Source organism: Miniopterus schreibersii (genome assembly GCF_964146895.1).
Source record: "Miniopterus schreibersii genome assembly, chromosome: 9".
Lineage (NCBI taxonomy): Eukaryota > Metazoa > Chordata > Mammalia > Chiroptera > Miniopteridae > Miniopterus > Miniopterus schreibersii.
Window position 1 is genome coordinate 16,180,532 of NC_138118.1, and position 27,799 is coordinate 16,208,330.

Below are 27,799 nucleotides of genomic sequence, written 5' to 3' on the forward strand. Positions count from 1 at the left end.
ATGGAAGCTCTATACCTTGTCTTATGTCCCTCTTAATGTGGCTGTCCCTGAGTTGTATCCTTTAAAATAAAATTGTAATAATAAGTATAGCACTCTCTGAATTTTGTGAGTCCTTCTAGCAAATTATCAAACTTGAGGAGGGAGTCATGGCAACCCCTGAATTTGTCCTTGGCCAGGTGGAAGTGCAGGTAGCCTGGGGACCCCACTTGTGGCTGGTGTCTGATGTGGGGGCAGTCTTGTGGCATTGAGCCCTTATGGTCCGGTAGTGTCAGAACTGAATTGAATTGGTATGAGGGAATTGTTGGAAAATGACATACTCACTTTTCTCATCTGTAAAATGAGGATAATTCAGTGTCATTTTAAGAACTAAACGAGTTAATATAGGAAAAACACTTAGCACATCACCCAGCACTTGGTAGAACTATGTAGGTGGTTACTTTACTCAGAATTTTACTTATTCTACTTACAATTTTAATATCATAGCATAAAGGATTTTTCTCATATTATTATGACTATCACCTTAAGCAGTTAAGTGGACAGGTATATACTGGTTTACTTAACCAGTTTTCTATTGTTGAATATTTAAGTTTCTAATTTTTCTTTACTTTATGCATGAAGCTATAATACATTTATATATTTTTTTCATATTTAGCATCTTTCCTAAGGATAGATTCTTATAAAAGAAATTAATGCATCAAACCATATAAATATTTGTATGGCTCCTTGAACATGACAAGTTGTTTTCCAAACACACTTTATCACAATTTACACTGCCACCAAGGCAAATCATGTTTAAATCCACTATAACAAGAATTTTCCAAACTTCTGGATTACAGAGATCAGTAAGAAAAAAAAAATGTGGAGGGTAGGGAATGATATAAGGTTCTTGCTTTATTCTGATAAGTAGAGACTTAAAAAAATCTTCTAAAAAAGAAATAACAGTTAAATACCCCCCAAAAGGAAAGGACACACTATCAGAGTAAGACTCATTAAAAGCAGCGTTCTGCAGATTTTTTAGGGTATAAATCAAAGCATAAATAAACTTTACATCATGTCCCAACACACACACACACACACACAAACTGGAACAAAAGTTTAACAAAATATATTTACCATTACTGTATGTGATAGATATATCATAATGTTTTCTATTATTCTATTTTTAAAAAATACGTTCTTATTGATTTTAGAGAGAGAGGAAGGGAGAGGGAGAGAGAAACATCGATGCAAGAGAGAAACATGGGCTCGTTGCCTCCCGTACACATCCCTACCGGGACCAAACCCACACCTGGGCATGTGCCTTGCCTAGGAATCCAACCGGCAAGCTTTCAGTGCAAGGGACAATACTCAGCCAACCGAGCCACATGGGCCAGGGCCTTTTTTTAAAAATGTTGGTCTCAACTCGCAAGTTACCCCCTACAGTTAGAAAAACACTGTTTTTTTAATTGCATACATCCTTTAAATTCAATGTATCGAAATTTATTTTATGAATAACTTCCTTTCATTTATTTTATGAATAACTTTCCTCATTTTGCCACAAACTTTGTCAAGGATTTTAGGAACCAAGTAAACCGGGGGATCTGGCTGAAAGAGGCCTGAGGTGAATCCTTTGGTAAGTTAAGAATTTTTTTATTAAGCAAATGATTATTATCTAACTTTCTTTTTAGGTTGGGAAGTTCATACTTAAAAGTCATTGTGAAAGGGTAGGTCAACAGTGCCCCCTATAAACAGTGACATGTATGGAGGAGACTCTCTTGACTTATGCCAAATAATTCTTTCAGTAATTCTTTAGAACCCCTAGAGAGGAAAGAAAACCACCTCTCCTGAGGACTATTTCCCACAGGAAAGCAAAAGGAGGGAGGGAAGGAAAAGCAGATGGTCATCTGAGTCTGGCACCAGGGTGTTGTGATACTGACAAGCAGAAGCAGCTCTCCTGCTGCAGGAGAAGGTAGAGGAAAGCTAATCTTTCCAGCCAGCCTCTTGGCAGGCAATGAGCTCAGATAGAGAGGATCACTGCAGTTGTTCATTTCAAAGTATGACAAGTGCAGCTGCAGGCAATCAGGAGGTAAACTGCGGTGCAGGTGGAAAGCTCTGAGTCTCTGGATACTGAACTCACTGGCAAAGGTAAAGTATATCAGAGCCTCTTCCTAAAAGACTTGATAGGTAGGGACAAGGCGTCCGATGTTAGGAGGAGTTTTAAGTCCCTCAAAGAACACATCATTCTGAAATTATTTTATTTATTAGCATATTGTCTGTCTCTCCACTCCCACTAGAATGTTAGCTCCACAAAGCAAAGACATTATCTTGTTCATGGCTGTATCCCTAGCACCTAAAATAGTGCTGGGCATATAGGATGACTACCCTCCTCCCCAATATACCAAATTTGAGTAAGAACAATGTCTCTATGGGGAAAGGAAGCAAAGGGTACCCTAAAAGGCCAGATTGGTACTGAGGCAGGGGGGAAGGTGATGTGGTGGCCAGAACCCTGCTTGATTTAGTAAGGCAGGAGGGCTGAGCTCTGCTTCTGAAAGGTGGTGTGATTTGGGGCCAGTCTTTTCACCTCCTCTACTTCTCTCTTTTAAAAAATGGGATGGGCTCCTACCCTGTCTGTATGAAAATGGAAAGCACACATGAAACCCCTTTGGAAACTGTGAGATACTATTCAAATGGTAAACCCTGGACTGAGATGCTTAAGACCTGGGCCCCAGTACCAGCTCTGCCCCTTGATGATGGTGACATACAGTACTAAGAGCTACTCTGAACTGACCCATTACATGCGCTGTGCCTGCACTGCATTAAATATTTCACATTCAATTATCTCACTTTGACTTTATTACAACCTCCCGAGACAGATAGTGTTAACCTCATTTTACAGATGAAGAAACTGGAGCTCCTAGAGGTTTGGCAATTTGCCAAAAGTCACACAGAAAATAAATAGGCTGGGATTCAAAGCCTGGTCTGGCTGACTCCAAAGCTTGGTGCTCCTGGGCACGAAGCCAGATGTATGATCTTGGGCAAGTTACTTCTGTCTCTTTTACTTCTGCAAAACAAAGGGCTAAACCCAACTGATCTCTATGAACCCTTCCACACCTGACACTTTTGAGGCCTATCCTCCGGGTCCCGGCTCAGATCCAATTCTACTCTGGGCTAGTTGACGGAGACTGGCTGGAGGAGGGCAGTGGGGGAGTGAGGATAATCCAAGCCTTTTATCCTCCTGGCCAGGCTTTTTAATTTTTTTTTCCCCAGAAGAGGAAGCGACCCAAACATTCATACTCCTATGTGTGGGTTTGTATCCTAGGACAGCCCCATCTACTCACTCCGGTACTGCCCCCGCCAGAATCCTGTCTCATTAACCCTTCCAGGCAGGGGTCCTGAAGACGGTGGAAGGCACTCCCTAAAGAGCCTGCCAACACACCCGGGGGGAAGGGGAGGGCAGAAGCACGCGGCACGCAGGGTCCGCTCGGCTGGGGCTCGGGGAGCCCTGGGGCGGCCGGGCAGCTGCCCCCCAGCCACCTCCTCTTTACTGCGGCGAAGCTCTGGCCTCTCACCCCTCTGGCCAGTCACAACCTCTCGGCGCCTGTTTGCTCCTCTGTCAATGGAAAATACAAATTCCCACCTCAAGGAGCTGCAGCTATTAGTGAGATAAATATTTGAAAAGTATCTAGTACGCTCGATAGCGCGCTACATCTCCCAGGACGGAGGCCGGAGGGCTAGAAGGCCCCCGACCTGCTCGCGGCAGGAGAGGGGTGGAGAGGGGTCAGGTGCTGCACAGCCCAGAGTCCAGAATGCGGCGGACCCCGCAGGCGCCCGCTCTAAGGGGCGACTCGGGGCGCGGGAGGGGGAACCAGACCAGGTCACCTCAGCCACCGCTTCCCCCGGAGGGCATCTCCTGGCCCCAACAGAAGCTCCCGGGGCTCCTCACCTCCGACTCCCGCCGCTGGCTTCTGAACGCTTCCCGGCCCTTAGGCGACGCCTGCTTCCCTTTGCCGCCGCCGTTGCCGTTGCCGTTGCTGTTGCCATTGGCGGGCGGGCTCCCGGTCCCGGGCGCCACCTGGTCCTCCATGCGGCTCGGGTCAGCGGCTCCCCTCAGCTGCTCCGCGGTCTCTGCCCCAGGCTACCCTGCCGCCGCGCGCCGCCTCGAAGGTCCCACCCTCTCAACAGCTATTGGCTGCGGCCGCTGCCGCAGCCCCGCCCCGCAGCGCGATTGGCTGTTCGGCCGCGGAGCGGGACTTGGACGAGGTGGGGGCTCAAATCCAAGGATTTTTTCCTCCTTTTTTTTTTTTTTTTTTTCCTTCCTGGTCCTGCGGCGCTTCTGGTAGCGGTGGGCTCCTGGGTTGGCTCCCAGCTCTACCTCCCGAATTCTGGGCCTTGAGCTCAAGGAGGTTATCCCTCCGCTTCTCACTGGGTGCCCCTCAGCGCTCATCCCCTCCCAAACAGCGGCCTTTTCGGGGAGCTCTAGTCTTCGCCTCCTGCTCCGCGGCAATCTGTTTCCCCATTACCACAGACCTCTGCCCCGAGCTTCATTCGTCCCTAATCCCGCTTCCGTCGCAGGGAAGGGATGGCACCCCCGGGTGACCAAGGACACCGCAAGAAACGAGGGACTCACCCTCTCTGGAAGCTGAGATTTATGAAGAGCACTCAACCCGCTCGGAGTGAGGATTTGGCTGGGAGACTGGGGGTTAAGGGGTGGGGTGGGGCATTTTCACTTCACTGAAATTGCGGGTGCCTCTCAGGGCCGCTCCTGGCCCTCTGCCTTTCCCTTCCTCATGCTGTGATCTCGGGAGTTGAAACTGAATGGAGAGCAAGTGCGCCGGCCCCACCCTCACCCCCGGTCCAGTCCTTCGCTTTATTCTTCTAAGATTCTTCCTGGGCAAACGAGGCCGTGTGGCTTGCCCACTCTGGAATTTATCTAACAAGCAGTAAATGCAGTCTGGGTTGATAATAGTAGCCCCACATAAGCAGCCTGAGGGCAATGGGTGGGATTGTTGAACTGCCACTTTTTCCGGGCACTGCACCAGGCCCTTTCCAGGTCTGTCACACTTCGCCCTGACCGGTTGTTTCCATGAATCCGGTATTGCTGATGAGGAAGTCGGGACTCACAGAGATTAATTACTCCTTGCAGTTCTCAAGGTATCGTATTCGATCTTGTTTCAGCCGCTTCGAATGTGCTGTTCTCTGTGGAGGAAATTTCTGTTCTTCTCTTGGCTAGCTTCTGTTCTTCCTTAAAGATTCTATTTTAGGCATCACCTCCTCCTCCAGAAAGCCTTCCTTTTGAACCTCCTTAACCCATTCAGGCAGTGTTGGTGCCCAGCCAAGTCAGCCTGGATCCAAAATCTTTATATTTTCCACTATATCCCAAAGGAAGGGGCCTGAAGAAGTTACTCTTCTTATATCTTAGGGACAATCCTGTTCCTTTCTTAACCCTCTTTCCCTCACATTTTCCTCTGCTAGTTAGTAGGTGACAGGTCAAGGCAGAGTTGAAGAGCAAGCACTCCTTGGAGCTGAGTTCTTTTCCCTTCCTGGTCCCCAACATCTCTATTGTACCCTCCCACCATTTCCCCTTTCCTTTCTCAGCCCCACTTCCCACCCTCCACCTACAACCTGGACATAAGCTCAAGAGCAGGGCCAAGTTTTATTCGTTTTTATATGCCTCACGTGTTTAACACAGGGTTTCTTTACTATTGACTGAAAAATTATTTGTTGTGGAGGCTGTCCCATGCATTGTAGGATGTTTAGCAGAATCCCTGGCCTCTCCTCACTAGATGCCCATAGTACCTTCCCCCTAGTGTGACAACCAAAAGTCTCCAGATATTGCAAAATGTCCCCAGAGGGGCAAAATCTTCTGGGGTTGAGACTCACTGGTTCAACAGAATTGAATTAATATGGATTTCCAAGAAATTCCCTGGCTCAAGGCCTAAACTATTTGATTTTGGAATTCTTCTCAGGGTATAATTTGTTCAACTCTTAAGGACTCATACTCTGCTTTAAAATTCACAACCTACGCCTAGCTCACCACTGCTTCAGTGTGGTAAATCTGCCACTGCACAGCCCATTAGGGTTTCTTAATAAAAGAATTAATTATTCTACCTTCCCTTTTCTCAATACATCTCCTCCTAAACTGTCAGAGCTCTAGGATTGACAGGCCCAGAACATCATGTTCTCTTTTGTGAGCCTAGTCAATCAGCAGGACCCGCAATAGTAGTGGCAGATAGGAGTGGCCCCTTTTGAGGCTTGTTCCTTTCTAGCCTGCCTAGGGTAAAGGAAGCAGAGTGATCTTCAGTTGGAAGTAGGATTAAGGACAGCTCTCAAGTACCCTCTGGCCCCTATGTAAAGTTTTTTGTTGAGTCTAGAGCTCCACCTGGCTTCATTTTCAGAGAAGGGTTTTTAAAAACTGATACGGAGTTTCCAAAGAATCAACATGAGGAGAAACCTCAATCCATTATCTTTTCCACAACCAGTGGAATGGACAACAGCAAATATCAGGCATCTGTCTGATCATTATAGGTCCAGAGTTTCAGAGCTTGTCATAAGGAAGAAGCTATCTGGAAACAGCTCCTGGAAGAAGTAACAAGAAACCAGATTAACTGAAAACTTTGAAACTATAAGTCATGGAATTGGCATACACTCTCTTTTAGTTTGTCAACAAAGAAGCGATAGCTATCAATACCATTAACCACAGGGGTGCCCATAAATATACCTAGGAGATAATTAGGGGCTGGTCTATAAGTTTTTCCATCTTGCATAGATGGCTCCCATGCTGAGTTATTTTTAAACCTCTAAAAATTCATTTCCTGAGGCTACTGGTAGAGGGCTGGAGGTATAAATAGGTACATTATAAGGACAAACATACCCCTTTCCCATATAAGCACTCCACTTTAACCCAGGAAGGTCAGATATGTGATTAAATAGGTAACATCTGACAGAGAAAGCTTAAAAATAAGATGCAGGAAGTCTTAACCTAATTTTTTAGGATATCAGGCAGCCAAGGTAAAGTAGTAGAAAAAGAACAGAACAGCCTTCTCTCCCTATCAGTCAGGTGTGGATGTAATGAGAAAACATCTCATTACAGAATGCAGAACTGTAGAGAACTTTAGTTTAGGTTACCAACTAAAGAAGCTGGCTACCGGGCAGCTGCTCAAAAATGGCTACTCTGGTAGTTGAGAAAGAAGAGGGAGTTGGGCTCATCCTCTGGTTACTGATTTAGTCAGGCAAAACCTGACTTGGTGACAAATCTCTGCCAGATTAATTTCTTTCTTCCCTTTGGTTGTATGTTGTCAGGCTGGATGTCAGGGTCCTTTGGTCCCAAACCAGGGATGCTAGCCTCTGTGCTCTCCAGCTAAAAATAGCACACAGGAGACTTGGGGAACCTAGAAAGAGACTTTAGTTTCTCTGCCTTAAGTCTACACTTCTCAATTCCCCAGAGTGGTGGTTCTGAGAAAAAAGTATATTTTATACATGTAACAGGGGATGGGTGGATTTATTAGTGGAATGACCCACCATGGAATAGGGGCTAAAGGCTAAGGCCATTGAACATGCCTATTGGTAACCGCTTCAATTTTTCACATCCTTGCCCTATAGCAGGCTCTTTAGCCTGTTGCCCAGAAACCACTCTCATCTCTGAATTAGTTCATAGAAGCAAGGAATACTCTCAAAACAGGAATCCATTTTAAGAATATTTTATTTATCTTTTGAGATTACATGTTCATTATTGCTGATCTAATACAATCACTTAGACATAAAGATTTCCAAGAGCCTCTTCAGAAATGGTGATTCTTAGAGGTTTTATTTCCTTTCAGTAAGATGACAATGAGAACTAGATGATTAGTTATATATATATGTATGTATATATAGTTTAGAATTTGTCCACATACAATTTGCTGGTGTTGCCTATTTTCTTTCCATAATGTTCCTTTATTAAAAAAAGCTTAATGCAACAATGCATTCAGATTTCTTTTTTAAAACTGTGACAAAGTTAATTTTGAGAAAACCAAAGGAGCAGCAATTTCAGATCTGTTCAGAGAAAAGCCAAGCAGCAAAAAAGCTTTGCAGGAGTATGTGGCCATGAGGAGCCGTGCTCATATGGGAGGCTAGGATGAGGAGGTGGGAGGGTAGAGAGAAGGTAGACCAGATACCTTTCTTTAAAAAAAAAATGAGAAAAAGAACAATATTTCCATTAAGACAAAAAAAGACCTTGAAAACTTGCACAAATTCATCATAGGGGAAATGATAAGTATTCCCACAGGCCAGGGTAACATACAGAGATAATTAGTCTTCTTTCCCATGCTTCCAGATACCTAGGTGAGAGCTTGAGGGAAGAAGACACATCTGCTCTGATTCCAAGGGTAGAGGGAATAGTGGCCAAATTCCAGCACTAAGGTAGAACCCAAATTCTCAGGAGGCCTGGGCCTCCTTCTTCTTAATGATTGATGACACAGAGAGAAAGAAGTCACCCGAAACTCAGGCAAATACCTCACTGTGGGCAGCAACACTGGCAACGTAACCTAGAAGCCCAGGGTGGCTCCTTTGTCATCTGCAATGGGTCTCAGCAAGGCAGAGCATGCTCTGTCAGGATCAGCACATAGAAAGCTCCATAGACAGCCAAGCTTTGCTGAGAAACAGCAGGTTATGACTTTTGGCCTAAGAACATAATAGGCTAGAGTCCAGATATCTGCCTAATGGAATTTCCTCTGGATATAAGATAAGGTACAAAGAGCTGAATCTTTTATAAAAGAGATCCAATTAATTAATACAAAAATCAGAACTGGGTAGGCAAATGAAAAAATTAAATGGTCTTGTGGGATTTTCAGCATTTATCTTCTTCATGAAAGAATATAGCCATGTATGTGGCCTTTTTCCAGTACTTGCTAAGACAAGGCCTCTGAGGAACCAGACTCTATGGGCCGAGCCTATATAGTATTAAACGAGGCAAAGAGCCATTTACCTAAGGTCCACCTCCCTGCCTCCAAAAGGAAGATCACTTCCAGACTGTCTCTGAGGGTACATGTGAAGAGCAGGGCAAGCTGGAGAAGGTGAAGGTTGGGGAGGAGAATTAGAGGTTACAGTGATCCTGGGTGGTCTGGTGTTTTCCTGAGTCACCTTGGTCTTAAGATTTTGAGGCAGTCCAAGATAGGAAAAAAAATAGGAAAACAAACAAACCTGAGAGTGTAATCAGGGTTGGAAGGGAGAAAGGGGATTCATTTCATTCAGGGTTCGCAGGGCCACTCTAGACTTGAACTCTTGGAACGAATCTGGTTTCAATGGAACCCTAAGACCAATAGGTCTGTCTCCAAAAGGAATCAGACTTTTAAGTGGGATGTAAAATTTCAGGCTGCTCACATTACTAATTGTTTGTAACATTGGAGTTACTCAAGAAACAACTTCTGAAATACAGACTCCTAAGATGGAACATAAAAAGATATCCCAACAGGGAAGAAATACCACAACCAAATTGCAGAGACAGATTTCTGTTTCATCAATGGCTGAATGTCTGATGAAGTCCAACCTACTCAAGCTAGCTTTGATCATCTGGACACAGTTTACAGTGTCATCTCTGTATAGTTTAGCTGCAAAGACCTTCCCAGGAGACAAATAAATACATTCTGCTTCTTTACAGTGTTAAGCTGTGGGCCTGAAAGACCTGCCCCATTTCCAAAGCCCTATACCCCAAATCCCTTGGAAAGTATACCTTTCCCTGCTCAGTTTTAGAAGTAGTTTTAGGCAATAAAAGAAAGTTTCAGGAAGCAATGTTTCACATTTCTGAGACAGTGTCAATTTGGAGGGAGCTTCCTGGGAAACTATCCAGTTAAATGACAGGGAAGTAAAACTATGGGCCCCAGTGGAGCTGCCCCCCACTTCCTGAGCAGAGGTTAGTTGGGTTAGAAAGATGGCAAAACAAATGTCTGACAAATATCAGAGTAGCTGAGCAAATAATGGAGGCACATTCCTCTTGGAACCAGAAAGTGTTAAAATGGACATAAATATTTAAGGAGAAGAAAGAAATCTTGGGTAAAGGAGACTCCCAGTAAGCACAGGCACAGCTGAGTTCTTGGTGTAGCTTGCCAAAGCCATAAAAATCCTTCCTTCCAACCATTTTATAAAGAAGGCAGTGACTAGGAACCCAGGCCATGTTAATTCAGTGACTTCCAAAAGGCCTTACCTGGGGATGAGCCAAATCTGAGAAAGGCAGCTGTTGAAAATTTATTCCAGAAAACCCCAGCAACAAAGAGTCTGCAGTCCCTGGACTAACCCTGTGCCTGGACAAGGGAAACCTGACAAATGCTAAGGCTCCAGTCAATGGGAGATAACGCAAAGATGCGCTGGGAAAGGTTACCCCATTTCTTTCCTTCCTCAGCCTGTCCTCTGCAGGTCTCACAGCCCTCGGGGCAGTAACCACTCTGGGTCAAGGCGACAGGCACTGGATTCTAGAGTTTAATAAATAAATAATCTAACATATAGGGTGAGCACGGCGGGCAGCTGACTGGAGAAGCAGCTTGCTGGGTTCTTTCCTGTATAGGAGTGGAGAAAAGGCTTGGAGTTCTATTCCTTAAAACTTCTGGCTTGAGTTACAGGAACTTAATACCTGGAGGGAAAAAGAAAGATGACACTGTGATGTTATCAGCTGGTGGGGATGCTGGGACATGAAGAGCCTGCCTAGAGGTGTCATAGGAAGGCAGGGACTTTTCTGGAGTGTATGGTGAGGGTAGGTAATTGTGGTACTTTTCACATCCATATAAAAAAAACAATATTTCTCTAAAAAGAGGTAAAAATCATATCAAGAAGCTGAAATGAAGAAAGGCAAATTCAGGAAAGGGAACACTGATGTCTGGAGAAAGCCTCGAAGATTCCTTTGGGTGGCAGTGAGGAAGGGTGGGTTTATTTTTCTGAGTCCATGTAAATATGATGATGATGCAATGACCAATCCCAGTAAAGGAAGCTCGTGACTACCCAGGCTTCCCTGTTTTCTGGGGAACCCAAGGCACCTGTAGTAATTAGGCTTGAAGGGCCCATTCTTGTTGAGTCCCAGATACTTGGCCTGTTCATCTGTCAGCTCTGTCAGGTGGGCATCAAAGGTGGGCAGGTGTAGGCTGGCCACATACTCATCTGGAACAGACCACAGAAGCCCTGGTATAAGCATTCATGCCTCTTGTCTGGCTGTTCTCTCCAGGTTAGGCCTTAAAAAGTTGAAAAACACCTTCTAATTCTTGGAGCTGAATGAAAAATGCTCAACTTCTGCCCTTAGTTCTAAGGAATGGTTGCTTGAGCTTCGAGCCCATAACCTTTTCAAAGCCATAACCTTTCTTCCTTACAAGCTGCTTTAGCCTTGAACCTTTCCTTCTCAGACAGGTGAGGGAGCGATGAAATAATAGGCCTTTGGGTCTAAAAGAAAGGATGGCATAGTGGGGGGAGTAAAAAATGGGAAGCTGCAGCTTTAGTTTTCTCTCAAACTCTATACCTTGAGTCACTCAGAAAAAGTAACATCTGGTAAATTCGAAAGGAATGACTACAAATGATACTACACTGTTTGCCTTGCTTTCAGTACGCTTAGTTCTCTTATGCATTTGTTTACATTCCCTTACCTGAATACATATTACTTATTTAGAAAATTTATGTCATTTCCTATGTATTTGTTTGGTCTCCCTAACTTCACTACATATTCATTCAGAATATGGACTGCTCTAGATCTTTTATATCCTTCCAAAGTTTCTATTCAAGGAAAAACATGTCAACTTCTAACAGCTGCTCTGCATTTAGTGCTAAAGCAAAAAGAAACCGGGAGCCGATTTGTTCCCTGATCTTTGCTTCGGGAGCTTATAAACACACTGTATCAATTCAGGTGCTTGAGGCAGGTTCTTTAAAAATTTAAGACAGTTTAATGTTTCTCTTATACAAAACACCCACATAACTTAACTCTTCCTAGAAGCTATTCAGAATCTTTCCTTTGGCTTGAACCAATGGGATGGAAGGTGTATATGAAAGTCTTCTTGGTCTGAGAAAGTTTGGGAAGGGCTGTTTAGAACTGGAATAAGTCAGATGTCACAAGGTAGATGATTCCTCTCTGTTGGGGAAAATCTTTTTCTTCTTTGAGATTCTTACATACAAGGTACTTGAAGAGAAAAAACCCTTGAAATTCACAGGCAGGTGAACAAAATCACAGCAAAGTGCCACAACTCCAATGAAGCAACCCGTGTAACATGTAATAAATCAGCTGAGGATTGGAACCTAGTAATTCTAGCTCCTGCTTTACAAGATAAACATCTTTCCCCCCCCCCCATCCTTAAGAAACATAATTCCCCCAAACTTCATTTAGCCTCTGACTCTGAGCTACTTTGGTAAGGAAGGGGATGGAAGAGCACATGCTTACCCATTTTCTTGGGCAACAGGTAGACATCCTGCTTATAGCGACCCTCCGGAGCATTGTAAAGCTCTATCAAGGCAAGAGCCTAGAAAAGCAGAGAGATGGATGCTGACGTGCCATTCACAGCAATCCACCCCATATCAAGTGAAACCCGGATGGTCTTATGACCCTCTGCAGCCCTGCTTTCCCTCTCTGGAAGCCTTACCTGAGTAGTAGCAGTAATTGAAAGCACAAATGTAGGCACTGTGGAGCAGCTTAGGTTCAGCAGACGGCCCTGGAGAGCAAGGATTAAGACACAAACTGGTCAGGACAAAGTCTCCAGGCTTTGAAGAGTGAGGGAAGAGCATGCCTGCCAGTTTCCAAATCTTCCCAACTAACATTGCTGGACAAAAAGCAGGTATTCAATAAATATAAATTAATTGATTGACATTTAAGTGAAACCATAAAAAGTTCTGGAGAATTTGATGAAGGTAACAGATAAAAAATCTTTGGGATTATGTAAAAAGGAATAGAGATGGTCACAGTATACTGAAGCCAAGGAAGAGTGCATTTGTCTGAATTTCCTCCTTTCTACAGCAGAATATCCCCCTTCTAAGGTATTGACATTCCTTTGAAAGACTGTCCTAAACAATGACCTAGTCAAATCCAGGGGCAAGCTCTCCAGATTGAGAGGGAATATTTTTTTGGATTTAGGAAGCTGTGATGATTTTTGTGCTTCTTCCTCGGTTTGGTTCCCCTAAATTCAAGGGCAGCCTTGTATTTTGAGTGGATGATTCTGAGATTAGAAGAGCTAGAAACTGTCCCCAATACTATCCTTTCCTACCTCATTTCCTAGGAAGCTTGACAACCTTTTATGCTCAACCATAGGAACCAAAAACAGTTGGGGTGGTGGTGCTTGCTTTTGTCACGAAAATGACTAGATGGACCTCCCAGGGCAACTAGAAATAAGTCACCAGACAGTGGGCTGACGTCAAAGCAATTAATGAATATGTAACAACCTGTCCCTCCCCTCCCTGTACAATTCCTTTCTTGTGAAGAAATAATTCAGTCCCTTTATAGATGCCATAAAGTATTTGTGAAGATGAGATAAGGTGAAGAAAGGTAAAAAGAACAGGAAGGATACTCAAGCATAAATTTAAAGGCCCCTAGATGAAGACTGTATATATTTTACATGTTCAAATTCAGTTTCTTTAATTAAAAAGAGGGGAAAAAAGATTGAAAATCAAAACTTGAGAAAAGTATTATTATCCTTCTTGTAATTTTGCTCTGTTTCCCTAATGAAGAGAAAGTGTCAAGTTAAGAACAAGGGGCATCGTTATAGCTGTCAAGCATCTAGGACTAGGAAAGAGAAGCTTTCAAGGAAGGAAAAGTGGCCAAACATTGACATATAAGGCCAGTGGAATGAAAGTCAAGACTAAGTCAGAGCTAGAGGAAGCCAGGAGAGGGAACTCTCAATCACACAATCAGTATATAGTTGGGTACACACTATATGTCTGGCTCAATCCAGGAGAATGGAATCTATCAGCAAAGACATGACTACATGGAGCTTGCCTAAGATAGCCTTAGTTACAGTCACTTAGTTACAGTGCTTACTGATTAAATCATCCCACAATCAACATTATCTCTTTGTAAGCATCAGTCAGAGTGCATGAGTTCTATCCATTAATTTCACAGTAATAGTCATTATCTGACTCAGCCTGTAGAGTGACATAGAGAGACAGGATAATTGGTGGAAGTGGGGAACCAAAATAGTTTCTTAATTGCCAAGGGAAAATGAAAAGACCTTTCACAAGCCATTGGTAAAGCAGTTAAGCTTGTGCTTAGGAGGAGTTGAAAAGTATGAGAACATGAGGAGGAGGGCATCTGAGTACTGTAGTCTCTCCTTGTCAGAGCTAAATCTCTCTCACAGCCTCAGGTCTTACCTCTGCCAGCAATACTATCCTCTTGCCATCAGGCCATATTACATGGTCAACTTGGGACCTCACTCGCTCCCAGGTCAGTTCTGGTGTCCGCAGACTCGCCTGGAATACATACAGCAAGCACATCATCAGCCATGCCAGGTCCCACTTTTTGATGAAAAGGTGTTGAAGGAAGCCATTTCAAATAGCAGGTTGAAAGGAGCAACCAACATGCCAGATGGAGAATACCTGTCCTGGGTTGGTTAGGACTGTTCCATTTCAGGAAATTTAATCTTAGGCCCAGCCAGGGAGGGATCACTCAGGATGTCATTCCACAACATATACAGTACGCCCACTCTCTGCTGAGCACAGTAAAAGGTGCTATGGGAAATACAAAAGAAACCAAAGACATGGTTTCTGCCTTCGAAAAGCTCTTATTTTGGTTGGGGACACAAAACAATACATATGTGAGGGGGAAAAAGCCTTTATAATACTTACAAAGCAACATGCAAACAAGTGCAAATTAATACAGTGCAAACTGAATACATAAGTGCCAAAGAGACACACAAAAAAAAGGAGGACCAGAGCTGAGTGAGATTAGTTAGAAAAGGCTGAATGTACTAAAAACAGCATGCCGGGGCCCAAGTTCTGCCCTCATGTCCCAGTGTCCCAGTTTCCATCTTCTTAATGATGGTGGTTCATCCTAAAGTTACAGAAGATTTGTGACCTAAGTGCAAATGTGAAGTAGCCTTTAGAGAAATGCTTAATGGTAGAATAAAGCTCCCAATGGCTCACCCTCCTTCCATTTCTGTATATTGTATATTCCGAGAACAAGAGAAGAAATGTTAAATTTATTAACGGCAGCAATCAAATAACAGTCACAGGGTTTAGACTGAAGACAACTTCCTTCTTCCAATAGGCAATGCCTAAGATAGAAAGGGAGTCCATATTCTAAGACTACAGCTATTGGCTCAAGGTGGTGAAATTAAGGAGTTCTGCCAAATAATAGTTTTCAGGCAAACAAAGAGAAACATTTCAGTTATACAATAATCAGTTACTGCGTACATACTATATTCTAGTCACTGTAGTAAAGGACACTACTATAGTTAAGACTGTGGACTCCTCTACTGGACTGTGAGCTATTTCTCACAGCATCTCTACAGACAGGGACTGTATTTTCTTTTCATCATCAGCCTAGTGGGAAAGATAGACATATAATGATATGTCAGTATATTCAGAACTGTATTAATGGGCTGGTCCGTTTATTAGGTAGACGGAAAATAAAAAAATTCTTGAAATGTCAAGTTCAACCTTTCTAGAGGCCAATTTGGCAGTAGTTAACAAAATTTTATATGTACCTAATCTTTGACCAGTCAATTTCACTTTGAAGGCTGTATCCTATAGAAACACCTGCTCAAGTTGAGAAATATAAATGCCCAAGAATGTTCATCCAGTGTTGTCTGTCATAGCAAAAATGTAAATCAACAAGGAAATGGCTGAGTAAATCAAGATAATTCCATATACTGGAATATTATGCAATTGTTTAAAAAAAGAAGTATATCTATATGTGTTAACATGGAAACCATTCATTATTGTTAAGTGAAAAAATCAAGTTGCAGAAAAATATACTATAATCTCAATTATGTAACTTTTTTACTTCTTACTTTAAACATATTCCTATTGTTTGAAATTTTAAACTAAGCAAATATTACTTCAAAATTAGAAGTTTGAAAATAAATTTTATAAACACTGTAAATAGAATTAAAAAGAAATCAAAGCAAACAGATAATTTTGGGAAGTTAAAGAAGTTAAGCATAGAAGTTAAATTACAAATATCACCATGGAAGGCAATAACCACATAGAGCCTAGAGATACTCCGTGGTGACACTGGTATATATTTATTGCAGGGGTAGGGAACATCCAGCAGGGTTGGTCTGGCTCTGCCAAGGCAACTGCAGGTGGGACTCAAAATTCAATAAATCTAGGAACTTTTTTCATAGCTAAATTTTAAGTTGATAATTTTGTATGGCCCGTGAATAATGTTATAAATATCCAAAAGGCCCTTGGCAGAAGAAGTTCCCCATCCCTGAATTACTGAGATGATGGGACTTTAAAGTACTTCAAGCTCTTAGTGTCTCACACTCCTAATCTTCCAGAGGACAAGCAATCTTGGTGACTGGGAGTAAAGAGCTACTCCGTGAATAACAAGAGTCTCCTGTCTTAGAAAGTGTTCCCCGGGAACAAATATATGGTGGAATCAAGGAACATCATAAAATGATCAATGCTTAGTAGAGGCAGTTGACAAGAGCACTGGAATGGCTATGCTACAAGCAAAAGACCTGAGGATCCATTTAAAAATGGGTTTCCTATGGCTCTAGCATAGTTTTACGAGAATTTCTCTTAAAATTGTCTGTACTGTGGGTTTACAATCTAATTGTCTGTATTGTGGGTTTACAATCACTAAACTACCTACCAGGAAAAAGTTTCCTACTGCAGACTACCTTCCCAAGCTAGGTGTACCTCCTACTATAAATCAGCTGGTTACTCTGCTCGCACAAATTGGTATTACATGATTACGAACGGCGCACATCAGTTTTTCCACGGAGAACAACTGTGGTTCTTGTTCTGCAAAGCAGAGTCAACAGCAAGTGTTGGGTTGTAATTCTTTGGCTGACTAAACGTTTTTTTTGTTTTGTTAATCCTCACCTGGGGATATTTTTTTCCATTGATTTTTAGAGAGAGGGGAGGGAGGAAGGGGGAGAGAGAGAGAAACATCGATGTGAGAGAGACAGATTGATTGGCTGCCTCCTGCACATGCCCTGACCAGGGCCGGGGAGCAAACCTGCAACCCAGGTACGTGCCCTTGACCGGGAATCGAACCCACGACCCTTCGGTTTGTGGGCCAACACTCTAATCACTGAGCCACACTGGCCAAGGCTGACCAAAACTTTTTATTTTTATTTTTAATATCTTTATTGATTTCAGAGAGAGGGAGAGATAGAAACATCAATGATGAGAGAGTCATTGTTCGGCTAGCTCTTGCACGCCCCACACTGGGGATCAAGCCCGCAACCCGGGCATGTGCCCTGACCGGAAATTGAACCAGTGACCTCCTAGATCCTAGGTCGATGCTCAACCGCTGAGCCACGCCCGGCCGGGCTGACCAAAACTTTTAAATCATGTGTACATAATGGTTTAACCACTTGAATTGTGAAGCTTACAATCATATAGGCCTTCTACGTGACTGATGCATACGGGTAAGCAGGTCTGCTTTCAAGGGACAGGTAATATGCGAAAGACATGGCCAAAAGGCAGCTAAGAGCACAATCCCTATCACAAATTCCCGATGTATTCACAGCTAATATTTCTTAGGAAAAAATGCAGCTTTCTCAATGACCAACTCTTGATGAGCTATTCCTTTCTTAAAATGCAGCAGTCAACATCTCAAGGTTAGGTAAAACTATACCTTGCAACTTAAAAAAAACCTCAAAACCTTAGATTTTTGAATACTAAGAATATCTGGATAAAAACTTACCAACTCATTCTCCTTCACAGTCGCACTGAGTTGACTTACAGTGAATCTCTCTTTTTCTCACACTCTGCACCCAATCCATTTAGCAAATCCCACTGGTCCTAGCTTCACAATATATCACTTTTTATCACCTTCATTGCTTAGCCATCTGATCCAAGCTACCACCTTCGATCACTGGAAATACTTAAAAAGCCTCCTATTGCCCCATCACTACTCAAGCTCCAGACATGTTTTCTTATACAAGAGCCAGAGTCATCTTTTAAAAACATTAAGTTGGATTTTCAAAACCTCCCAATGGCTTCCCTTGTACCCAGGGTAAAATCTAAAGTCCTTATCATGGCCTACAAAGCTCTACATAACACGCTGCCTCCTTGAGTTGTCTCTGTCCTCAATCCCTTGCCCATTCTGTTTCTGCCAAGATGGGATCCTTTCTGTTCCTCAAATACATTAGGCACGTTCTACTTCAGGGTCTTTTACTCACGGTCCTCTCTGAATAGAGTGCTCAGGTGGCTTGCTCCTTAATTCATTCAGGTTTTTGTTCAAATGTTATCTCCTCAAAAAGACCTTCCTTGATCACCCTAACTAGAACAGTACCCTCAATGTCTTCCCCTTGCTGTTTTTCTTTAACACTAGGCACTAACTGACAATAACTGTCTATTTATTGTCTGCCTCCCACATTAGAATATAAAGTCCAGGAGAGCAGGCATTTTGTTCACTGCTATTCTTCAGACAAGCACTTGGCACAGAGGAGAGCAAGGATTCAATATAAATTTGCTAAATAGTGAAAGAACATTCTGGTTTCAATTATTAGTTGAGTTTGCTATTTCCTTAAATTTCATTTTACATGCCCTGTGACACTACCATTAAAGGTTGAGTAGCTTAATTTTTCTAAAGTTTTTCTGAGCATCTCCCTTTCTGGACCATTTGGTTTGGTCATATGCCTTCTGCTAAGAAAAGCACAAAAAGAACTGAGAGATGGCCTTTGGCTAGTGTACCTGGCAGGTGCTGGAGCTACCTAGCAATACCTGCAAATCTAGGCCTACTCTCAACATAGAAGCCAGGGTGATCCTTTAAAAATAAAGCCATCCTTTAAAAACAGAAGTCAGGTTGCTACATATCCTACAAGGGCTCCCTATTTCTCTCAGAATATAATCAGGAGTTCTTACAATGACCCATGGGACCCTGAGAGGTCTGGGTCATTGCCCCTCTGACCTCATCCTGTCCCTTACTCATTCTGCTCCAGCCACTGTTGATCCTCAAACAGACTAGGCCCACTCCCACTTCAGGGCATTTGTCTGACTGTTCTCTAATCTTGAAATGCTCTTCACCTAAAAACCCATGACTAACTCCTTCAAGTGTGCTCAAACATCGCCTTCTCAGTGAGGCTTATACCCGATTCCTCTATTTAAAACCATAACTCAGCAATCTATGCCCTGGCCGGTGTGTCTCAGCTGGCTAGGCGTCGTCCTGTGCATCAAAAGGTTGCTGGTTTGATTACTGGTCAGGGCAATCCCTGGTGGGAGGTGTGCAGGAGGCAGCCGATCAATGTTTCTCTCTCTCTTTCTCCCTTCCTCTCTCTCTAAAAGTCAATAAAAGTATTTCAAAAATAAAATAAAATTGTAACTCAGAACTCTTGATTACCCTTACCATGCTCTACTTTTTCTTTTTTCCATGGTGCTTTTGCCTTCCAACATTCTATAAATTTTACTTATCATGTTTGTTGTTTTTTTCTTCTCTAAAACACAAGCTCCATGAGGGCAGGAATGTTTGCCTGCTTTGTTCACTGATTCCAAGGACCTAGACAGCACCTGGCCTACAGCAATCACACATATGTTTGTGATTGAAGGTAAGGAGTCTCTTGGCCTTTATCCTGAGAGATTACTTAGTCTGGGTTGCCTTCAGAGGGGAGATCACCATCACAATTTGAAGTTAATCTAGAAATCACGAGGAGGTAATAGTATAATAGTATGCAGGAAAACAAAACAAAACTACAACCAAAAAACTAGCCTAGGAATAAAAAATCCTGGATTTTGTGTTCTAATTTCAATTTTTGAATCAATGTATATGACTGAATAATGTACTTTACTTCTTAGTTTCCCAACTGAAAATCAAGGATAAGGATAATGCCTCATGGGGTGGCAAAGAGGATGAAATGAGATAAAATAAAAATATAAAAATACATGTCTGCATTTGGAATTGTTTTTATTTCAGGGCTTCTTGAGGTTTAGAAGAAAAATTCCTTCCCCCTTCTCTTAATCAGAAAATTTCTCATTAGGGCTCAGAGCAGGGCTACTTCGCCTAAGTTTTTCCCATTTGGGGGCACTATAAGCAGATTAATCCAAAAAAGTACAATCATGTGCTAGGCAGTTTTAGAAATATTAATATCTTAGACCATTTAGTAAAGGGGCAGTATGGCACATAAGTGAAACTTAACAACAACAACAAAAGGAACTAACTAAATGATTCATAAGTAAAATGTCACTGCAAAACAGAGAAATGGAGCTGTGTCACTCAGAAACCTCAAGGGTAGAATAGGCTTTGGTAGGCTGTTCGTCCATCTATTTTTATAAATAGAAGAATAGAGCACAGAGTTAAAAAGAGAAACCATTTAAAATAGATATTATGAGAAACCATTTAAAATAGATATTATCCAACAGGCTCTCAATATATCAGCTGCTCCTTACCTGGCAATGCTGAAGCTCAATCAGAGCAGCTCTCAGTGGAGATAAAAGCATGCTTTGCTTGAGCCATTTACCCAGAGATAAATACAGTTGTGCCATAAAAATTTAAAACCAGAGTGAAAGTCAAACTGAGAAATACTTTGGTAAGTCTGAAAAGAAATAACACTTCTATTAACTCTTACTTGGGCAACTTAGTTGGACCAAGTGTTATATTGGATTGGAAAATTTTAGGGTGAATATAATGAAATTAGAAAATCAACGTGATATATTTTCCAGGTTTGAGGAACATAAGGAACACATGCTACTGAGTTGATTGTAGCACCTACAGATCCAATTACTATAGCTTAGAAAATAGTTAAGGGGAGACCTAGCCCAATGAAAGAGGGAGAGAGAAAAAAGAAACCATAGTATATGAGAGTCAACCTTAAGCAATGTTCTCATTCCAGCCCATAGGTTTCTCTCCCTTGACTTGTTTCCTTAAACCAACCTACTTATCTCACCTTTATGGTAAAATTAAACATCCCCCAAAACACTGACTACCATTTTATAAAAACTAACTCACATTTATTATATCCTTTTTGTAGTTCTGAATTTATCCAGCTCTCAATCCTAAACATAAAGATAAAATGGCTTACAGTGTAGGTAGGTATCAAGCTTGGGTGGAAGAAAACAATCATTTAAAATGATTAAGTTGAGACAAAGAAGCTTTATATTATCCACAAGCACAGATCATAGGGCTAGTAAGTGAACAGACTGTGGACAGCTCTGCCAGGACAGTCATGTTTAGCATGGCTGGTGACCCCGCTCTTCCCTCTTCCAGTTTGTTCCTTGGCAAGGAGAAAAGAAAAAGCCCCCAATGATGACTCGCTTGATCTTACCACATCAATCTCCGTGTTGGAATGTCCCATGTTACAAACAATGCAACTATTCTTCATACGGTCTAAGTGCTCTCTGGTTACCACATTCTTGTTACCTTAAAAACAGAAGAGATAGCCATATAAAAAGGAATGAAGCTGGACCCCCTACCTCACACCATATTTAAAATTTAACTTGAAATGGATCAGAGACCTAAATGTATGAGCTAAAACTATAACACTCTCAGCAGAACATGAGAATAAGTCTTTCTGACCTTGGGTTAGGCAATGGTTTCTTAGATATACTATTTAAAGCACATGCAACCAAAGAAAAAAGAAAATGAACTACATTGAAATTAAAACTTTTGTGCTACAAATGATATCACCAAGAGAGTGAAAAGACAACCCACAGAACAGGACAAATATCTGCAAATCATATAACTGATAAGGAACTTATATCCAAAATTTACAAAGAACTCTTAGTCAACTCAATAATAAAAGGACAAATAACCCAATTTAAAAATGAGCAAAAGACCTGAATAGATGTTTCTCAAAAGAAAATGTACAAAAGAAGATGTACCAATAGGCACATGAAAAGATGCTCAACATCATCAGGAAAATACAAATCAAAACCACAATGAGACACCTACTAGGATGACTATAACAAAAAAGACAGCTCTAACTGATTTGGCTCAGTGGTTAGAACGTTGGCCTGTGGACGGAAGGGTTCCAGGTTTGATTCCTACCAAGGGCACATACCTCGGTTGCAGGCTTGGGCCCCAGGACATGTGGGAGGCAACCAATCAATATGTCTCTCTCACAATGATGTTTCTCTCTCTCTCCCACCCTTCCACTCTCTATGAAAATCAATGGAAAAAATATCCTAGCGTGAGGACTAAAAAAACCCCACAAGACAGATAATTACAAACATTGGCGAGGATGTGAAGAAACTGCAATTCTCATGCATTGTTGGTGAGAGTGTAAAATGGTCACTTTAGAAAAGTTTGGCAATTCCTCAAAATGTTAAAAGTAGAGTTACCATATGATTCAGCAATTCTACCTGAAGGTATATACCCAAGAGAACTGAAGACATGTCCACACAAAAACTTGTACACAATGTTTACAGCAGCGTTATTCTTTTTTTAAATTTCATTTTTCAACTGTAGTTTACATTCAATATTATTTTTTTTTAGTTTCAGGCGTACAGCACAGTGGTTAGACAATCATATACTATACAAAGTGATCCCCCTGATATTTCAATTACCCACCTGGCATCATACTTAGTTAGTACAATATTATTGATTATATTCCCTGTGCTGTCCTATATATTCCTGTGACTATTTTGTAACTACCTATTGGTACTTCTTAATCCCTTCACCTTTTCCACCCAGCCTACCAACCCCTCTCCCCTCTGTCAACCATCAGTCTGTTTGTTCTCTGTATTTATAAGTCTGTTTCTATTTTGTTTGTTCATTTATTTTGTTCTTTAGATTCCACATATAAGTGAAGCCATATGGTATTTGTCTTTCTCCTTTTGACTTATTTCATTTAGCATAATACCCTCTAGGTCCATCCATGCTGTCGCATAGGATAAGATTTCAACAGGGTGTCCCAATACACACTTTAACAGCTGATAGCTCAATTTTGAAAAGGAAATATATTTTAAAAACACTGCATTTATAATTATTCGAAGTGTGTGTATACATTTTTTTGGGACACCATATATATATATACCACAGCTTTTTATCCATTTGACTATTAATGGGAACTTGGGTTGCTTACATATCTTGGCTATTGTAAATAACACTGCAAAGAAGATAGGGGTGTATGTAATCTTCCGAATTAGTGTTTGGGGTTTCTATGGATATATACCCAGAAATGGAATTGTTGGGTCACCCTGGCCAGGTAGCACAGTTGGTTATAGAGAGTTGTCCCAATACACCAAGGTTGCGGGTTTGAACCCCGGTCAGGGCACATACAAAAATTAACCAATGGTCTGGCTGGCATGGCTCAGAGCTTAAGTATTGACCTATGATCTAGGAGATCACAGGTCAGTTCCCGGTCAGGGCACATGCCCAGGTTGCAGACTCGATCCCCAGCAGCCTATCAATGAGTCTCTCTCATCACTGATGTTTCTATCTCTCTCTCCCTCTCCATTCCTCTCTCAGAAATCAATATATATATATATAAAAGAAACACTTTAAAAAAATAGAGGGAAAAAAGGAACGTAAGTATGAGTAATAAAATGGCAATAACAATGTACTTATCAATAATCACATTAAATGTAAACTGATTAAATGTTGCAATCAAAAGACATATGGTAGCTGAATGAGTAAGAAAACAAGACCCATATATATGCTGTCTACAAGAGACTCATTTCAAACTATAAGACACACACGAACTCATAGTAAAGGGATGGAAAAAGATGGCTCATGAAAATGAAAAAAAAAGCTGGGGTAGGAATTGCTAGGTCATAAGGCAATTCCATTTTTAATTTTTTGAGGAAATTCCATACTGTTTTCCATAGTGACAGCAGCATTACTTTTTTTTTTTTTCTTTATATTTTATTGATTTCAGAGAGAGAGAGGGAGAGGGAAAGAGACATCAATGATGAGAAAGAGTCATTGATCGGCTGCCTCCTGCATGCCCCCAACTGGGGATCAAGCCTGGACATGTGCCCTGACCAGGAATTGAACTATGACTTCCTGGTTCATGGGTCAATGCTCAACCACTGAGCAACACTGGCCAGGCAGTATTCTTAATAGCCTAAAAGTGAAAACAACTCAAGTGCCCATCAACTAATCAGTGGATAAATAAAATGTGATATATCCTTAAAATGGAGTATTATTCAGCAATACAAAGAAATGAAATATTGATACATGCATAACATGGATGAACACTGACATGCTGAGTTAAAAAAAAGGCAGTCACAAAAGACTGTATGATTCCATTTACATGAAATGTCTAGAATAGGCAAATCTGTGGAGACAGAGAGACTGATGGTTGCCTAGGGCCGAGGAAAGGAGAAGGGCAGAATGAGGAGTGACTGCCAATAGTATGGGTTTCTTTTGGGGGTGATGAAAATGCTCTGGAATTAGAAAATTGATTTTTCAATCTGGCCCTGGCCTGTGTAGCTCAGTTGGTAGTGCACCAAGAGGTTGCTGTTTCAATTCCTGGTCAGGGCACATGCCTGGGTTGCAGGCTCGATCCCTAGCGGGGGTGTGCAGGAGGCAGCTGATTCATGTTTCTCTCTCTCTCCCTCTTCCTTCCTCTCTCTCTAAAATCAATAAAAACATATATTTTTAAAAGTCACTGAACAGTATACAGGGTGAATTTTTTGATATGTGGATTATATCTCAATTAAAAAATCAGATTGTGGTGATAGATATATGAGCCTATGAATTTGCTAAAAAACACTGAACTGTACGTACACTTAAGTGGGTGAAATCTATGGTATGTAAATTAGATCTCAATAAATTTATTTTAAAAATAGATCGATGGATTGATGTGAAGCAAGAATTTTCTTGCGATCCCTCTTCTGTGCCCCCAGCTCTTCCCGAGCCTACATATATATTTTCATTCTTAAATACTCTGATAATCTTCCTCTAAAATACAATTATAAAAGAAAACCAATGTTCCAACAGTTTATGGTTCTACCATAAAGATAAAATCTCAGTCTAAGAAAACTCACGATTTCTGCATATTCCTCTCTAAAACTCAAAATATACCTCTTTGGGAATCAACACAACTACCTTTCCCACTTTGTCTATGCATTTTGCTCAACCTTGCTTTAATTACAGGGACCACAGAGAAATATACATCACTTTTGGAGGTAAAATTTAAAAAATCAAATGTACAAATGTAAGATCTGGCTTCCCAAAAAAAACTCATCTCCAGCCATCTTTTATGTGGTTGAAAATGGGTGGTGATATAAAACAAAGAGGTGGGAGGCACCTTCCTCAAGGAATGACCTAAAGGTATACTTTTGGTCAAGTTCTAAAGAGTAGGAATAATGTGAAAGATGGACCGGTTTTGTGAACTGCTCTCTCTGGCTTTTAGAGTTCAGTTTTATTCAGAACATTTTCAGTCATTTTTTGCTTGTCCCATAAAAGCGTTCCCAAGTGCCACCCCATTTTATATGCTATCATACCTGTACAGGTAATAACAATATCCACTTGGCGGATGACCTCATTCAATTTCACCAGCCGAAATCCATCCATACTGTAGAAATAAAGCACAACCAATTAACCTAAAAGACAGCTGGGGAGCCTTTTGCCACAGAACCCCAAAAGCTATTACCAAGTTGCTTTGGTACCTGCACCATCCCCTCTTGATACAGCTGGACTATGCTTAGCAGTGACAAAGTCAAACCATTTCCTTAGTTCATACAAGACAGAGATAAAAGGTTCTTTCACATCCCTGGAACCTAATTTTCCTGATAACAGGGAGACAATGTTAACCATGGGATTCCTCAGTTAAGTTTCTAGAAAGTGCCATTTTACTGTTGAACCTACTCCCATGGAAACTGCTCTCTCCAAGATCATCAATGATCTCCCGAGTGCCAAAATACATTTTTGAGACTCTTATATTACTTCATTTCCTCTGGTATATTAAATATCGTATACATCTGCCTTCTAAAATGTCTATGCTCCTTGGAAAGGACACTGTTTTGTCCTGGTTTTCCTACTTTTCTGATTGCTCCTTCTTGATCTCGGTCCATCTTTAAATGTTGGTACTGTAGGTGCTCTTTTCTCTGTTCTCTCAGCACTGCTCCATCCTTTCCTCAGCTATAAATGACCCCTTGTTGTAGGTGGCTGATTTACACATCTGTATCTTTAGCCTAGATCTCCTCAAAACTTCAGAGCCATTGATCAAATTACTCACTGGACAGCTCTTCCTGGGTGCCCCACAAGGATCTCGAACTGACTGTGTTTGAAAAGAAACCCATTATCTTCTCCACCCCTCCCAATCCCATCTATTTCTCTTTCTATGTTTTCTATATTATTAGCATTACTTGTTCACCCAACTGTACAAGTAAAATAAACTAGAATGTCCGAGCCTACTGCCTCTTCCTAATTGAAGTTGTCACCAAATCTGGCTGATTCTTTTCCCTAAATCCCTTAAAATCTCTTGAATCTCTCCCTCTCCATACATGTTGGCCTTATGTTCAGGTTTTATTTTTTGCCTATATTACTACAGTAGCTCCTGGCCCAATCTCGTCACTTTCTAGGTTTATGCCTCTAATTCATTTTGCAGAGTGGATCTCCCTGAATGCAATTTGGATCATGTCACTTCCTTGCTTAAAATACCTCAGTGAGATTGCCTGCTCTCAGGAAAAGGCCTGAATACCTATACTGATATATGATTATACTGACATAAGATTCCTACCTCAGATAGTATACTCCTTCCAAATGTATCCTACTGGCCAGCTACATTAAAATACTCCAAGCTTCTTAAGTATACTGTGCTCTCTCCTTCCTTGGTGAGTATGGAATTTACTTCCAAACTAAGAAATCACTTACACAAGTTTCAAGACTCAGCTGTACTGACACCTCTTTCGAGCCAGCCCCCTTGCTCTTTGGTTAGATATTTCTCCTTTGTGCCCCTAAAGGAGCATGTGCTGTTTCCCTCCGTCACAGCACTTACTACACTGCACAGTGGTTATTTGTCTGTATCTGTCTTTTCTCGTTCAGTGACTCATCCTTAGCACAGAGCATAGTACCTACCATATAGTAAGTGATCAGTTTATGTTTATAATTTGAATCAGTATTAAAGCAGGTTCAGGTTTCTCTAGTGAACCCTGGAAGTACTAGAATGGTGACGGTTCCCGAGAATAGTGCTGGATCCCTGATTCAGAGAAAGCCAACAACTTTGTTGGGGCAATCTGTGGGTCTATGACTAGGATGTGTGAGGAACAGTAGAACAGACAGAAATGGTTATGATGAAATCTTTATGCCATGCCTCATTCTTTCCCGGGCACTTTCCTCTGGAGGGTTAATGGTAAAGACTGGGTGGGTTACCCAGGCTGTAGACACTGGGGCTTTGAAGTAGTTTTCAGGGACAGTGCTTTCTCCCTCCTGTTGAGGATGGCAAGAGACAATTTTAATAATAGCTACCATTTAGTGAGCATTTAGTATATGACAACAGCTCTGTACTTTACATAATTATATGACTATTATATATGATTATACATTATATAATAAATATATAATTATGTTCCTGAACTTTCACAACTCTGAGAGTACCCACATTTTATAGATGGGAAGGACCCTATTCTTTGCTAAACTTTTAATTTTGGAATCATTTCAAACTTAAGAATTGTAAGAATAATGACAAACATCTCCTATATCCCCTTCACTCAGAGTTAGCAGATTTTACCCTTAATTTGGATTTGTCTGATGTGTGCTCCTGATTGGATTTAGGTTAAACATTTTTGGGAGGACTATTACAGAAGAGCTCTTTTCAGTATATCATATGAG

General features: G+C 41.5%; 2 protein-coding genes across 13 annotated transcripts in view; both read right to left on the reverse strand.

Annotated features, from left to right (window-relative positions):
• STRIP2 (striatin interacting protein 2) overlaps window positions 1–4,148 on the reverse strand; it is a 46,082-nt gene extending 41,934 nt beyond the window's left edge. For 2 of the 4 annotated variants that reach the window (XM_081146331.1, XM_081146330.1), the window contains exon 1: window positions 3,923–4,148. In XM_081146331.1, the coding sequence (XP_081002457.1) occupies window positions 3,923–4,063 (141 nt within the window). In that variant the 5' untranslated portion in view covers window positions 4,064–4,148. The remainder of the gene's footprint in view (window positions 1–3,922) is intronic. The other 2 variants (XM_081146332.1, XM_081146333.1) reach the window with 2 other exon arrangements.
• A 3,512-nt stretch (window positions 4,149–7,660) lies between these two features.
• AHCYL2 (adenosylhomocysteinase like 2) overlaps window positions 7,661–27,799 on the reverse strand; it is a 149,095-nt gene continuing 128,956 nt past the window's right edge. For all 9 annotated transcript variants that reach the window (XM_081146338.1, XM_081146339.1, XM_081146336.1 and 6 more), the window contains 7 exons: window positions 25,471–25,541; window positions 21,345–21,439; window positions 14,278–14,376; window positions 12,561–12,629; window positions 12,362–12,440; window positions 10,980–11,100; window positions 7,661–10,579 (listed from right to left, as the gene is read on the reverse strand). In XM_081146338.1, coding sequence (XP_081002464.1) covers window positions 10,573–10,579; window positions 10,980–11,100; window positions 12,362–12,440; window positions 12,561–12,629; window positions 14,278–14,376; window positions 21,345–21,439; window positions 25,471–25,541 — 541 coding nt within the window. In that variant the 3' untranslated portion in view covers window positions 7,661–10,572. The remainder of the gene's footprint in view (window positions 10,580–10,979; window positions 11,101–12,361; window positions 12,441–12,560; window positions 12,630–14,277; window positions 14,377–21,344; window positions 21,440–25,470; window positions 25,542–27,799) is intronic.